We start from the raw sequence: 14,642 nt of genomic DNA on the forward strand, positions 1-14,642 counted from the left end.
TGGCAAGGAGATTGTGATCAAATTACGTCTTCTTGTTTTTAATAAACAATACCTTTTAATCCTTTGTACTTATAAAACATAAACAACGAGCAGCTACTCTATAATACTAGTCATACCTCTAAGCTTTGGTGCTGCTAGCTCTTTCAGCTTCATTATGGAGCCCCGTGGGGAGACCCATAGACTCCTCCATAGGGCTGCGTGCATCTAACGCAGCAGCATGATGCCCCCCGGCAGTTTTAAATAAGACGGCAAATCAGTAATAGGGTATATAACAATCCAAGTATAAACACCGGCAGCCAGACTATACGAGCTGTCCAATCAATGAAAAGGAATCCTTCAATATGCGGCTGACCAAAAGAAGGCTTTTAATATAGGGGGACGTGGTAGTGTTCTCGCCATGCTTTGTATATCCGATCTCGCATGGCCATGTGGCCAAGGGTACGCTGTGAAGCAAAAGTCAGCTATGCTCGATTCCAGGTCCAAAGATGGCAAAGATGGAGTACACACCGGATGAAACGTCTTGCCGTAATATGTGGGCACATACCACATGCCATTCTGTGCTGTAACCTCTCCATCCGCCATTCGCAACATGGGGTCTCTATCGGCAGCCATGGCCATCATGCACAATGCCATTTCTCCCCAATCTCCAGACTCCTGCGCAGGCCCAATGCAATTCTGAGCATCAACCAGCGGAGAATCAGCAGGCAAAAGGGCATCCTTAGGCCCAGGCCCAGGCTCCCCCATTTGCGGTGGAGCATTGTCCAGACCACCAACTAGGAAAAACCAAGTTTCGTTTCTCGCATAGTCCGGCTCTACGACATTTGGTTCACAAAAGCGATGCCCCTCAAAGGCATCATCGTAATCGACAAAGAGGACCCTCGGCTCCGCAAAGGCCGCGTTGATGGCATCGACAGATTTTCGGATCTTGGCGTTGACGGCGAGAACCATGGCATTCATGCGCTGTCGAAGCTCGCGCTTCAGCTTCGGGCCTCGCCACCACATGCCAAGGGAGTAGTCGTCGCACTCGTCCGTGTCGGCGTTGAAGAAGCGGGCGTATCCGGTCACGGTGATGGTGAACCACGGCCTCTTCTCCCATCGCACGCGGTCGAGGATCTCCATGATGACGAGGCGGAGACGGTTTTCAAACTGGGTGCCGGCCATCTGCTCGCTGGCTCGCTGGAGGGAGGACTCGCAGGTGCCGGAGTAGAAGCTGTAGAAGCGAAAGATGCAGCTGTTCATGATGTCAAAGAAGCCCAAGTCGTTGCCGCCAATGGACAGAAGCGCGAAATCGGCAGTGGCGGTGGTGTTGAATTCGTCAATCTGGCTATGCTCGGCGCCGGCAAGCATGTCGTCGACGGTGGAACCCGTGCATGAGAGGAACTGAAAGGTTGGCCCGTGGCCGCCATGGTTGCGGTTCAGGTCGCCCTGCACCAGCATCGGGTAGGCGTTGTAGCCATGGCGACAGTCGTCTTCGGTGCCGTTGAAGAGGCCTGTGCCGATGCCCGCGGAGTAGGAGTCTCCAAGCGCAATGAAGCCTGCTGGATGTTTGCCTGGGCGGCGCGGAAATGGCGGCGCATACGGAGCTTGGAGATCAGACGTGGTGGATGGCGCTGCAGCGACGGGTATTTAGGTCAGCAATACTGTAACTTTAACCTTGTCGCCTCATATGCACGCTCGGCCGAGATCTCACCTAGAGGGTGCCTCCCCAAAGGAAGCTGTCCATTCCCGTTTTCCGGCTGTTGCTGATACGGCTGCCAGCGATCGCCGTGGACGACCAAGCAGAAACTGTGGAGAGGCGCCAGCAGCAAGAGCAGCCAGATTGCGAGATCCGGATGCCACCGCATGCTTTCAACACTAAGAGAAGAAGAGTTCAGGCCACAGCATCAGAGAAAACGGCATCTGGTGATGATGGTTGAGGGCTATGAGAGAGCGATGTAAGGCCGATTTGTTGAATCTCGCCTCGCCGCGGCGTTGGGGGGCCGGGGTGCGCCACTCGTTGGGGCCAGCAGGCAGCAGACGAAGGATGAGCTGCGATGGAAGACGAGAGCACGCAGCTTGTATTGATGCCTGGCTGCTCATGCGTAGGTATATAACTTATTCAGCAGATAAGACATAAGCAGCCTGCCACGTCTTGCAGGTCAGCGCCGTAAAGGCATCCCGACAAGACAGAATCCAGGCTCGTGTCTCTGCCATGTGCTGCAGCGGCGAGCTCCTACTTGCTGCAGCCGCGCTCCCACAGGCCTGGCCGCTGCACTAAAGCGGTGCCTACAGCTGGGTGTTGTAGGGGCCCCGTAAGCTGATAGCACCTTGATTGTCTGGAGAGGGCCTGGCCATGTGCTCACGAGACGCCATGAGCGCATTTTGGGGTGTCAGAAGAGCTGATCCGGCAAGATACATGCGGGTTTTTATCTGATAGCTCTTCTCTCCTCTCAGCTGCATTGTCAGGCGGTATCTTGGGCGAGAAAGAAGCATCACTATGCACTAACAAGTAGACACAATAAGCGGGACTGCACGTCAAAGACAGAACCTAGGTGTCTTATTAGATGCAGAGTGTATTAGTGGTATAGGACCATGCATCTTGTCCTCCCATCTCTATAAACATCTCGCCTGCAATTGCATTTCCATCTACTTGAGCATCATCGCTAACATGCACAAGCCCACGATCTAGAACTCGCTGATCCCCTGTTTCGTCCATCGCGATTGTCCCCGACATCCATCCAGCACGACGCAAGCACCGTCAAGTCCCAAGAATAGCAACACCCACAGAACCCATCGCGACTCCATCGGCACTTGCGCAATCGCATCCACTCCCGTTCCAAAGCTGCAGCCGAACAAAGCACGGATCCGACGTCATTCACGTGCTCCCGCATCCGACACGCGTAAAACAAGGCCGCAGGCTCCATCGCAGGCCCCACCCAGATGATCTCGACATCGACCAGCCTTTGCGTCATCGCCTTGTTCCGGCTCCAGCTGAGCTACCTCTATGCACCAACTTATTCAGTACTTACATGTAATCAATCACAACAAACAAGATGCCGTCCACACAACTTGGTCAAACTCGCAGCTGGACTGTGCAACCCCAGCTTTACTCCCCAATGTGTAGATTAGTGGTGTCATCGCCGTCATCAGTGTCCAGACCCCAGGCCAACCAGCGAGAATCCCGCAACGGCTGCCAATCCCCTTCCCACTCCATCTTTTAAGCTTGTCTTGCACTTCCCGAATGCTACGTACCCAGAGGAGCTTGGATTTTCGGGGTCGACGTCAGAGGCTCATAATGAGGCTGTGCTTTTGTTAAAAGGCCCCTCTGGTCCCCCCTTTCGACCGCCAGCTCGAATCGACTTCCTCTTATCTTCCCTATTTACTCTCTGTCTCTGTAATTGCGAAATTAAAGAAAAAAGGACAACAAAACTGTCTCATTCAATACTGCATCTGCACTCAACAACCATCCAGCTGCAGCAATGGCATCTGCCCTAGAAACGCTCAACAACCTCGCCTCGTCTGCCGCAAAGGCCGTCTGGGGCGAGAGCAACGACGCTGAAACCCACAAAGAGCCCATCTCAGGCGCCACCGGCGATGTCTCCAAGGGCGAGCCATACGACGCCGGCAACTTGGGTACACATCTGCTCACACAACATCTCCAGCAATATGTAGCTAACAAAGTGTTCAGACCCCCAAGCCCAGAGCAAGGTTGAATCCAGCCTCAAGGGCGAAGAAGCAGCGCCCTCAGATCTCGACGACCAAAACTACACCCTCTCATCCTCCAAAAAGGACGAGGGCGTCCTCTCCGCCGCCGCCACCTCTGCCACCAATGAGGGCGTAAGCGAGCCCCGAAGCGCCCCGACAACCGGCACCGCCAACCCCGAGGAGGGCAAGCCTCTCGACGAACTCACCGGCAAAGGCCCCCGACCGGTTGAGGAGCTGGCAAAGGAAAACGACGGCAACGCTGCTGCTGCTGCTGCTGCTCCTGTTGCTACTGAAACCGATTCTTCCACTGCAGTCTCTGCTCTTACGCCGGAGGAAAAGAAGCCTGAGCTCTCAGGCACCGAGCAGAAGAGCAACACGCACGAGGCTACGGAAGACGAATACGTCAAGTCTTCGGGTCTCGCAGCCGACGGAGGCGATTTCGATGTTACGAAACCCGGCGCCGGCCTAGAAGCTGATCGTAAGTCTCCTCCACAATGGACACACGGTGCAACATGGAACAGATTCACTGACCATTCATCCAGGCTTAATGGAACAAAAAGGCATCAAAGTCGACGACGCCGAGCCCAAAGACAAAAACAGCAGCAGCAGCAGCAACGGCGGCCGCAAGAGCTCCGACTCAAGCCGCAAGGACAAGCCCAAGCTGAAAGAGCGAATCAAGACCAAGCTGCACATGCATTAATCAAGGGGCAAAAAAAAAACGGCTGTTTCTCTTCTGGTCCTGTTTTAATATACCTACATATTTTGGTTTCTGAATCTGTTTTTCTCAAGGGTGTATTTATGGAGTACCTAGCTTATGTTCTTATGACCACTATTGTTTAATATAAACGGTTAAAATGATGATACAATGTGCCCAGCAACCACACATGAACATCCTAAGAAAAAAGGGGGGAATGTCTGAGGCCAAAGGCAATAGTCAAGCTGCTCACAATCTCGTCTAAGACGCTTCATAGATACACAATGCAAAACAAATTCGGACCCTAGACTGAATATAATAATGCCCAGCATCAAAAAGAACTAGAATAGAAAGAAAAAACCCCATATAATATACCATCATGAATACCCGCGCAAACAATATACGGTATGATAATCTAAGTGTTTTTTTCCCTTTTTTTTTCTTTGCCCATTTGACACATCTTCTTCTTCAAAAATCTCTCTCCCTCTCTTCCTTCCTTCCATTCTTCAATCCAACTCTTAGTCCAGAAATCCTCCAAAACAGCTTCTCCATATACCAAAACATAATGGTATGTATATAGCCAGTTTCCTTTTTTTGTGTGTGTATGTGTGTATATGATAGATATATGGATGAATATGATGTATGATACGATATGATCAAGAAAAAATGTTTGTCAAGAAAAAAAAGATATAAAATTCCTTTAAACCAAAAGCCATGCCAAAAGCCAAACAAACAAAAATACTCATCAGAGGCGCCAAACAAAAGCATACCAACAGAGCGTTTGCCAATCATAACACAAAAGTCATCATAGGTAGCAACTTCGACACCGAAAAAAAAAAATATGGAGAAAAGGAATGGATCCAGGTAAATATATATATGGATGGATGCCATGTCGAAATCAAGAAAAATGAAGGCGCCCTCGTGCTATCCGTGCGGCATTACCCTAGGCCAGCCGGTATACCATGTTTTTGTTGTTGTGGTTGATGCTATTGTTTTGCTTTTTCCCCCCTTTCCAATTATTCCTCCTCTTTTTAGCTTCATTAGTCCCTGCGGAGAAAGAAAGCTGTCATGGAATGCCAGATCGTTGTGATATGGCATAACCTCCCTTGGAGCCGGCTCTTCCTAGGTCCCCATTCTAGATCCTTTGGTATCATTTTCTTTTTATTGGTTGTTTGTTGCATCCAGAATACTTTCAGTTTTCGCTGCTTCATTATACAATGCATCAGGCATATTTATATAGTTTCGGCCCACATTATTGACTGATAAAAAATGTTGTCGTCACGAAATCGGGGGCTCGTGTGCTCAGGAGTGAGCGTCTCACAAGAAGCCAGATTCAGCAAGCACCCTAGATTGCGCATTTCGTTAGCCCAAACAAGGTCCTAAATCCCCAACAAGAGCACACAGAGATATAATTCATCTTCGCATGTATACATACCTCACAATCTTTTCATCTTCACGCTCGCGCGGTTCGATCTGCAGACTCTTGTCGTACATTTCGTGTACATCTCCAGCAGCTTGCATATTGCTCACAATGTAGTCATGTAACTCAGGCACTGGCTGCAGAGAGTACCCAACGTTCTGGTATTGCTGGATATCTCGAATGACTTCAGCCGTCTTTGCTCGCTTAGCAAAGTTGATGAGATTTGTCTTCTTAATCACCGAGGGAATACCATCTTCAATAAAGGTAAGATCGGTTAAATAAACACCTGCGTCTTCGCGTTAGATTTGCCTCTTCACCAACTACCACAGAGCTTTAAAACTTACCGAAGAAGGGAATACAAGGCGGGTTGGCGACGTGAAGGGCCTCACGATATTCGCCAAAGTTCTTGGTACTGGCCATGAGTCGACGCATCGTTTCGAGAACGGCGAGGGTTCGCTGGGGGACTTGATCCCAGGTCCGCTTCAAACGAGCAATTGGGGCTGTGCCCAGCGCAGAGATGATGGATGTAAGCGTGGAGAAGTTGTTTAGGCCTCGGCATTTCTATTAAATAGACGTTAGCATTTAAAAGGTTTCAGTAGGACGAGTTGTTTTATTTGACTTACGTCGGCAACAGAAACAAAGTGTTTAATGACCACGACTCGCTTCTTGACATCTTGCTGGTTCAAAATCATTTCCGCAACCCAGTTGGTCATCTGGTTAGAGTGGAGAATGAGGGCCTTGACGTTGGGAGCCGCGTCGGGCTCGCTGTCGCCGATTTTCTTTTGCCACGTCTTATTCAAGCACTCCGTCGCCTTGATCTTACCATACAGTCTGGATTCGATAATCGTCAACTGGCGGGCAAACTCTGTTACGTCGATATCCAAGAACTTTAGCTTCTTCATGTTCTTGGGGACGATGGGCGAGGGCGTGCTCTGGTTCAGGGTCTGAACCATGCGTCGAGCACCAGCCTCTTTGCCGCCGAGCCTCTGCTCTAGGATGGCCATCAGCGGCGCAGAGCCTGGGGTCTCGGTCGACTTGACCGTGTCTCTTGCAAAGGTATACACGTCGCGGATCAGCTGCTTAGACTCATCGTTGAACTCCTCCATCCAGAAAGCGTCAAACCAATTCTTAAGGATATTGACCACACGGAATCGGATGAGCTTCTGTTTGCGGTCCCGCCACATCTCATAGTCCTGCTGCGAGAGGCCTTCTGGAGGTTGAATGCTGAACCGTTGCACTAGCATCTCGAAGAGCTCACGCGCAGAAGTAAAGGATCGATAAGTCAAGAGGAAGGTGTTATTAAAACTCGAATCGAGCTTATCGTGGCGCGTGAGCTGTTCAACGAGGGCCAGGAGGGATCCTCCCTTGACAGTGGGCTTGGTTGCCTTGGCATCCCAAGACAGGTCGTTTTCGTAGTCGAGGTGCAAGAACTCGGGCAGTTCTTCATCTGGCTGCAGCTGTGGCGACGGGTCTTCTCCAAAGATCTTCTTGACCTTGGAGTAATCGCCCTTTCTGGAAAAGCCAGCGGGGGCGTCGCCCTCGCTGTACGACTGCGCGCTGATCAACGGTGGTCGAACGGGTGCTGTCCTCGAATCCGAACGTTGGTGTGGCCTGTCGTATGGCATCGTCTCTCCTCGCTGAAGTTGGCCTCTCGGCATCGGGCGAGAATTCTTGGCCAGCTGTTGCTGCATGTTGATCAGAACCTGCTCCGACAGCAGCTGCAACGAAAATCCAGTGTGTGATGAGTTTGTCTCGAGCGCTCGAGCGCATGTGCGGACGTAGTCGAGCCGGCTTTCCAGTGGCTCTCCTCGCACCTCTGACCATTCGTCCGCCAAAGGCCCAGCAACGGCTTGGCAGCTCAGAACGAGATCCGCAATGTTGTCGTACAAGGACTGCTTGTTGATGCTGAAATCCTCCAACTGCGGCGTCTGGAAGGTATTGCCCAGCGACGAGAGATCGACAGACTCAATCATGGCAATCCACGGCTTAAACGTCTCCACAACCTTGCTACCGGCGAAGCAGATGTTGTTGGCGAGAAGCTCGTGCCGATGCGGGCTGATAATCTTCTCTGGGGCCACCAGGTTCTTTTCCAACTCGCGAATGCTCGACACGAGGATTCGCTTGTGCTCGTCCAATCTCTCGAGCATATTCCCGTCAAGAACAGCGGTGGGCTCGATCATGCCCTCTTCGTCGTCAAGGAAATTGGGGGACATCAAGTCGTGCTGGTCAATTCCGTTACTCTGCCAGCTTCCGCCAGAGGTGCTACCAATAACGAAACCAGGGAAAAGTCGGGGGATGTCCTCTCCCCTCTGCTGCCTCGCAACCTCGACATAGCTGAAAACGCCGAGCAGGACGCCGTCGGCTTCCTGCAGACACTTTTGGACCGATTCAGCGTTGGGCCAGTCGGCTGCTGCAATGTGAGAGGAAATGACCAATTTGGAGAATTTAGACATCATGTCGCGGAAATGAGGATAAAGTGCCTTGTTGGTGGAGATGATGGACGGTTGGCCGGAGTGATTGTCTGTTGTCCCAGAGCCGGCGGCCAGGAGTAGCCTGAGATGGTCGGAGATGTCTTCGGCCCTAGCGACGTATTCGGAACGGGCGTTGTTGGTGATTGCTTCGCGATATCGGTCGATGGCGCGCTTCATGTTGGTGACGAGCAGGCTCCAGGTCAGGGGCGGTGTCGATCCATCGTCAAAGAAAGACTTGGGCACGCTGGTGGTGGCCGGTACGTTGTATGTAGTGCTAGTAAAAGATGTCGCAGAGGCAATGTTGGGAGCGCCGTGCGCACCGTTGGCGTATCCAAGCGCATATGCATCACTTCTCTTCCGTCGGCCTGGGGAAGTGCCATTCATTGAGTCCATGGACGTCGAGGGGGATAGAACGGCGCTAAAGGAACCACGGTTGTTGCGAGGCTTGAAAGAAACAAGGGGGAGGCAAAAAGTTAGTTATCATACGAGGAGAAAAGTCATGCGTGTATACAGCATGTAGTACGTAGTAGTGGTTGGGTAGTTGTGTCTTACCATGGATCCCCTAGATGCGAGCATCAAAGACTCGCCTTCCGCCTCTGAGGCTGAAGTTGCCGAATCGTCGTCTTCATCTTGGGTTAGTCCGCGAGCCATCATCTCTGGCGGCGGTCGCGTCTTCTCCGGCATGGCAACATTCATACGGTCCCTGGGGCCTGTCTCGGCGGCTGAGATGGGAGACTCGAGCGGCAATTCCATGCTACGGTCGCCGGTCATCATGTTGTAGTAGAAGAGTCGGCCATCCGGCGTGGCCTGCGGGATCCAGAAGTCGGCGCGCGACTTGTCGCCCATGTCGGCGCCCTCGAGCGGCAAGCTGCCAAAGCCCTCACCCTCGGAATCCTCGTCCGGGTCGGCGCCGTCATCGTAAATGTCGTTTTCCTCCACCTCCTCTTCAATGTGGTGGTGGATCACCTGTTGGCCGTTCTGGCCAACGTCGGGGAACTCGTCGGGGCTGGTGATGGCCTGGCAGTAGTTGCTGGGGAACCAGCCACGCACGCCGTTGATGACTCCGTCCCACCAGCCGCTCTCGAGCTGGGTGATGACCTGGATGACATCGCCCTCGTGGAAGCTGAGGCTGGTCCTGTCGTCCGCCTCGTAGTCGTAGAGGGCACGCACGTACATGCTGCCGGGCGGCGCATTTCCCACGACGCCGTCCATGATTTCCGTTTAGGCCTCCTTCTGGCGCAACGCGCGTGGGGGAGGGGGGGGGGGGGGGGAGGAGAGAAGAGAAGAGAGAGAGAGAGAGAGAGAGAGAGTTGAGATGAAGCAAGAGGGGGGTTTAGGGAGAAGATTTCGAGATGGCCCCCGTCAGACGCGAACGGCCGGGATGGTGCACCAGGGCGTATCGGTCGAGACAGCGAGCTGCGCTGGGAGCGGCGGGGAGGATCTGAGCCAGCAGAGCGGTTGAGATGGTATCACGACAACGAGAAGGCGACAAAATCACCGCAGGACATGGTCCGCGAGTCAGCCTTGTTCCAAGCCGATGGCGGCGCAGGCTGGGGCGAGACCAATGAGCATGCCACCACGGGACGAATTGCAGAGCAGATGGCGAGCAGAGATGGAGGAGCAGCGTCAGAGTCGGGCGACGGAAAGGGGAGGTCCGAGATGCAGCGCGCGCAGGGCTCGAGTATCGTCGAGAGTGTTTCGTGTGGCGGCGATTGGGGCCTCGCTGTCGTTTCTGCAGCGCTGGAGCTTCTTGCAGAAAGGGCACACGCCGTTGCCAGCTGCTAAGCCCTTCTGGGCGCTGGGGCGGCGTTAGGCGAGACACAGCACGCTGCAACGTGCTAGCGGCGCCCACTTCTCCAGTGGTTGTGCGTGTCGCTCCCTGAACCGGCGGCCTACAGGCGCTTTAAGCTGCTGCAGTTTTAGCGATTTGGTCAATGGCGGCCCTTTGTTCTCAATAGTCCCCCACGCGATACGGTCAGTGGCAGCATGTACCTACAGGCAGATTGAAACAAAAAAAAAGTCTGGGTCAGGTGCCTTTACTTGATGCTTGTTACAAAGCAGCATGTGCGTGTTGCGGATCTTTTCCTTCTTCTTTTCTTTGATTAGACAACCAGGCATCTAAATAAGAAAATGAGAAGAAAAGAAGAAGGAAAAAAGTTCGAGGGGATTTGCTAGCCATGTGCACAGGCTCAAAATGCGACCAGAGAGCCCCCCCCGTTCCCCGATTGCTGAGTCGCAGCTCTGTTTTAGCGCCATGCATGCAGCCACGGATATGTACTCGCTACGCTTCCCACGCAATCACTGGATGGCCAGCTGCGAACCGACGACCTGTACCCTGTACAATGGATCCCCTTGATAACGCCTCCTGAGCGTCGACGGCCTCTCTTTGGCTCTGGCATCTCACCCATGCGCGTGCGAGCGCGCCAGCACTTGCACGTTACTGGACCTGCGGCGAGAGAAATGGCATCAATCGAGTTAGGTTGCGTCAAGGGTAGATACAACCGTGGGTGATTGGAGATGCTGGACTCCAGGCAAGACTGGCAAACGGGCGCCCCAGCGACAATTCCTCCAACGTGAATGGAACGGCTGGGGAAGCGAGGCAGGCCTATGAAGACCTGGAAAGCAAATAGATTCCTGGCAGCCGGGATGAAGAGCAAAGAGCTTGCAGAAGGGCATCCATGCCCTGCTTTCGTAATTGCTTGCCCAGGTACAGAGTAGCATGGCATGGGAGGATGGGTGAAAGCTTGATTGCTTTTCTTGGTCGTGTTTCAGCTCCCGGCGTTTGTCATCAGGCAAAGCTCCAAAAAGGAGAAAGGATACGCTCGGATATAGACATGAAATGATTTGACCAAAGCCGTCTAATCTATTGTCTATATCGCAATCCGCTAATCTCTACTGGATGCTGGATGCTACCTGGATGTAGAAAAGTGCAGTCGTCTCGTCTCTCGTTGACGGAGTGATATATGACATACATGAGTGTATCTATGCATATCTCAAGTGTGTAAAGGGGGGAGACTTACCATGTTCCATCTGCGTAGGTGCTTTGGGATGATACCTGCTACCTAAAGCAATGAGAAAACCCCAGCTTGTTATTTTCATCCTTACGTACTTTACCGGCTTTCTTTGCGAATCTTGGCAAGATATTTCACCAAGCACAAACAAGTGCCATTAATTCGCCGTGCCGTCTAATCTCGGAACGACAGCACAAATGACCAAGACATGGTCCCTATGTGAGTAATACCACAAATAGTATGTGTAATAATACCTTCTCTTGCATGCCACTCCGGCCATCCAGCTGGCCAAAAAAAAAGTAAAAAGAAAAAAAAAATAGCAGGGAGAGAAAGGAAAAAATCGGATTCTTGCAAGTGCACCTTGGAGGATTGTCCAGCTGCGCCTCTGTTTGCCGTGCTGAAAACTCAGGCCGACATCACCACTAGTAACTGTCCAAGCCCATCTGCACGTTCTCAATCCATTACCAATGGAAGCAAACTACAGGCCATCGAGTTACGTATACATGTACAGCATCTTCATCATACCTTGGGTACCTACTTCATCTTACCGCCTCTTTGGCCATCTTCAGAGACCGCCTCCCTCTCTCCAGCATAAACGAACACTCAGACGCTAAAGCCCTAAAAAGAGAGCCACCGGCCAACGCATCAACAGCCAGCTCGGCAAAAAAAAGAAAAAAAAAAAAAAAAAACATGTCATACGAGTTAAACACGAAGCCACGGAGGAGTCCGCCGAGAGGGACTTGAATCGCAGCTCAACTCTGTTTTAGCAAATTTGCTCTGTCCAGGATGGGGCCGCCTGTTCCAGATAAAATGGCCTTTGATATTAAGCCCTCCCGCCGCTAAGTTGGCAATAGCCCGTAAAGTAACAAACAGCTGGTTATACATGTAGGAAAAAAGCGGAAAGCTGCGTAAAGGCGTTCCAGAAGGAAATCAGCTTCCAAATGACTGGAGCTTCTGGCACCAGACAGTACGCAAGTGGAGGCCATCCCCAAAGGGCACATGTGCCGGTTTGAGATGCGATGTTCAAAGGCCTGTCCAAGCAAGGTACCGATACCCATCATCTTTGCTGCTGGAGCTGCATGGAGGTACATACATATACTACACGTATTTTGTGATATCCCACTTGGCGTTTGCCAATCCAATCCTCCGCGTACCTGAATGGTGGCGTCGGGGCAAATCAAATCCCACACACGTCCAAGCTAGAAAATCCCACGGCATGCCGCACTCGTAATGCCCACAGGCATAACCATGGCAACCGCGCCGGCGTCCACTTGGCGAAGCATCTTGCGGATTTTCTAGAAAGTGGATATTTTTTTTTTCGCTCAATATATTTCCAGGGGGGAGGAGCCAAACCAAGAATGCCAGAAGAGGGAGGGCCATGCTCGCCCTTGAAGACGCAAACTCCGCGAGTCCACGTGGGGCCAGCCCAGCTTTTTAGCAGCTTATAGCAGCTCCTAGGTCCCGGAAGCATCCCCCGGACCCGCTAGCGAGCCAGGCCCTACAGGTGCTAGTCCAAGTATCGCTAGCGTCAGGATTGAGCGTGTGCTGTACTGTGCTGGATAGTACAGAGCACTGTACCTCACTTGTATGAGTCAATGATTCTGCGCGCATCTGGCCGGCGGGATTTCGACTCTCCTACTGTGCGAATCACCGCGGTAGGGCAAACGTTGGGTGCTTGCAATTTCGCCATTTCACCATGGGTATGCGCACTAGCGCTCTCCGTACCTCTGCGTCCAGCAAATGTACCCAACTTGGTGCCGTTGGCCGCGGCGACCAAAACGGTACCGGGGCCGACTCCAAACGGTGGCTGGGGAAGCAGAGAGACGAGACGGCAGACGCTCCTTGTGCAAGTGTGCACTGCTCATTTCGCGTGTGCCGTCTCCAAAAGGTACTTTGCTCCCAGAGAGGGGCGTGTCGATTCCGCGTCCATCCCCCCTGGCCAGCACTTTGCGCGTTGACTCTCGTACTGTGCCGCCTGAGAACGCGTTGGCAGCGTACGCGGGCGATGGAGATTGGTACGAGTTCTCTTCGCCCTATTGTACGTGAAAAACGGAGCTTGGAATCCTGCGTCGCTCTTCGATTTCTTGCCTCTGCACGGATAGGCTATTAGTCACCCTCTGCTCAGCATGTATTACTGCACGTTCTTTGGCATTTGTGTCGCTTATTGGGAGTGGCTGTCTTGAAGATTCGAAGCTATTCAGAGGGGGAAATAGTCCTCTATATAGGTAAGCTTTGCAAGCCTCATGTTGCATTCAGCACACAGGGCAAGGCAGCAGAAAGTTATACAAAGGGCGAATCTTGCCTGGCTCCAACAAGTCTGACCACACGCTGCAAATGAGTCCATCTCTTGATACTTGTACGTGGTTTGCTGTGCGGTGCCCATTTGCTCCATCCAAGCCCCGAAAAACGGAGCGTAAATGCAAACATGGGGTAGATGCTCCGTGGCATCACATCACGTCTGGGAGACCCCTCAGCAAAAGTACGTGTAGAGCAGTAATGTGCCATTCTTCGACTTACCCGGTGTCCGTGGAGCAACGTCACAATCTACCGAGGCAGCGGTTCCCGTTGCTTTTTTTAGGGTGGCGCTGCTCACATGTCATGCCAAAAAGGGAACAAGGCGGAAACTGACTAATACGGTACGTTTTAGAGGTCTGGTGCCTCATAGTAAGCCAAACGGCTCAGCCACGGCAGCGGTACTGGCAATTTCATCTGGTCTGGGCGGGGAGTCGACAAGAAACAAAGAGATGGGAGATGGCAATTTCCCATCTTGCATCCTATCTCTCCAGACGGGACGACGGAAACAAACAAGTGCGTCGTGCAGCAGTCTTTGTCAGCTACTCCGTATCCGCTGCCTCCCAAGGTCGCACTGCGACGACGACTTATATGCACCCCACGCTCCATCACAGAGCTGACTAGAGCCGCTGTGGGAAGGGCGCGGGAGAGATGCAGCATAGTGAGGGAGCAAAAGACGACATATCAATAATGCTAACAGTAGGCAATACTCCGAACGCTCTGGATATACTTGTAGGTGGCATGTAACCTAAAATGTTAGCCATATGAACGACCAATAACTTACCAACCAACAAGACCAGCCTCGTGCTTGGAAATGTTGCACACGGGGCCGATGAGGATGCCCGCATTTGAGGTACCCATTAGTCTCCGCACCAGTATGTATAAAAGGTCTCAAGGCCAGGAATGCGCCCAATGAATTGGTGCATAGTAACTTTGGGCATCTGGAATGGTTTCTCGCCGTGTCTAGGACAGTTCAAGAAAGGCAATGGAGTGGCGGTCTACCTGCACCTCACCACGTACCAGGACAGGGGCTGGCACGCATTGGATTCCCCCATCACCGCCAGTCTGCC

The 14,642-nt window shown here is 52.4% G+C and overlaps 5 protein-coding genes across 5 annotated transcripts; 2 read left to right on the forward strand and 3 right to left on the reverse strand.

Annotated features, from left to right (window-relative positions):
- Positions 1–365: 365 nt before the first annotated feature.
- On the reverse strand, positions 366–1,844 carry TrAtP1_009913 (uncharacterized protein; the record flags this gene model as incomplete). The annotated part of the gene is made up of 3 exons (XM_014093723.2): positions 366–443; positions 508–1,610; positions 1,691–1,844. 3 exons carry the CDS (start codon positions 1,842–1,844, stop codon positions 366–368), a joined length of 1,335 nt encoding a protein of 444 aa, XP_013949198.2.
- A 1,614-nt stretch (positions 1,845–3,458) lies between these two features.
- TrAtP1_009914 (uncharacterized protein) lies at positions 3,459–4,384 on the forward strand (the record flags this gene model as incomplete). The annotated part of the gene is made up of 3 exons (XM_014093721.1): positions 3,459–3,612; positions 3,668–4,162; positions 4,227–4,384. 3 exons carry the CDS (start codon positions 3,459–3,461, stop codon positions 4,382–4,384), a joined length of 807 nt encoding a protein of 268 aa, XP_013949196.1.
- A 1,311-nt stretch (positions 4,385–5,695) lies between these two features.
- Positions 5,696–9,481, reverse strand: TrAtP1_009915 (uncharacterized protein; the record flags this gene model as incomplete). Its single annotated transcript, XM_014093720.1, has 5 exons — positions 5,696–5,723; positions 5,814–6,084; positions 6,143–6,359; positions 6,422–8,713; positions 8,822–9,481. The coding sequence occupies 5 exons, from the start codon at positions 9,479–9,481 to the stop codon at positions 5,696–5,698; spliced, it is 3,468 nt and encodes a 1,155-aa protein (XP_013949195.1).
- Positions 9,482–9,775: 294 nt separating this feature from the next.
- TrAtP1_009916 (uncharacterized protein) lies at positions 9,776–10,054 on the forward strand (the record flags this gene model as incomplete). The annotated part of the gene is made up of 1 exon (XM_066114492.1): positions 9,776–10,054. The coding sequence occupies one exon, from the start codon at positions 9,776–9,778 to the stop codon at positions 10,052–10,054; it is 279 nt and encodes a 92-aa protein (XP_065970588.1).
- Positions 10,055–13,923: 3,869 nt separating this feature from the next.
- On the reverse strand, positions 13,924–14,232 carry TrAtP1_009917 (uncharacterized protein; the record flags this gene model as incomplete). The annotated part of the gene is made up of 1 exon (XM_066114493.1): positions 13,924–14,232. The coding sequence occupies one exon, from the start codon at positions 14,230–14,232 to the stop codon at positions 13,924–13,926; it is 309 nt and encodes a 102-aa protein (XP_065970589.1).
- Between the last annotated feature and the right edge of the window lie 410 nt (positions 14,233–14,642).

This window comes from Trichoderma atroviride, chromosome 5 (genome assembly GCF_020647795.1).
Source record: "Trichoderma atroviride chromosome 5, complete sequence".
Lineage (NCBI taxonomy): Eukaryota > Fungi > Ascomycota > Sordariomycetes > Hypocreales > Hypocreaceae > Trichoderma > Trichoderma atroviride.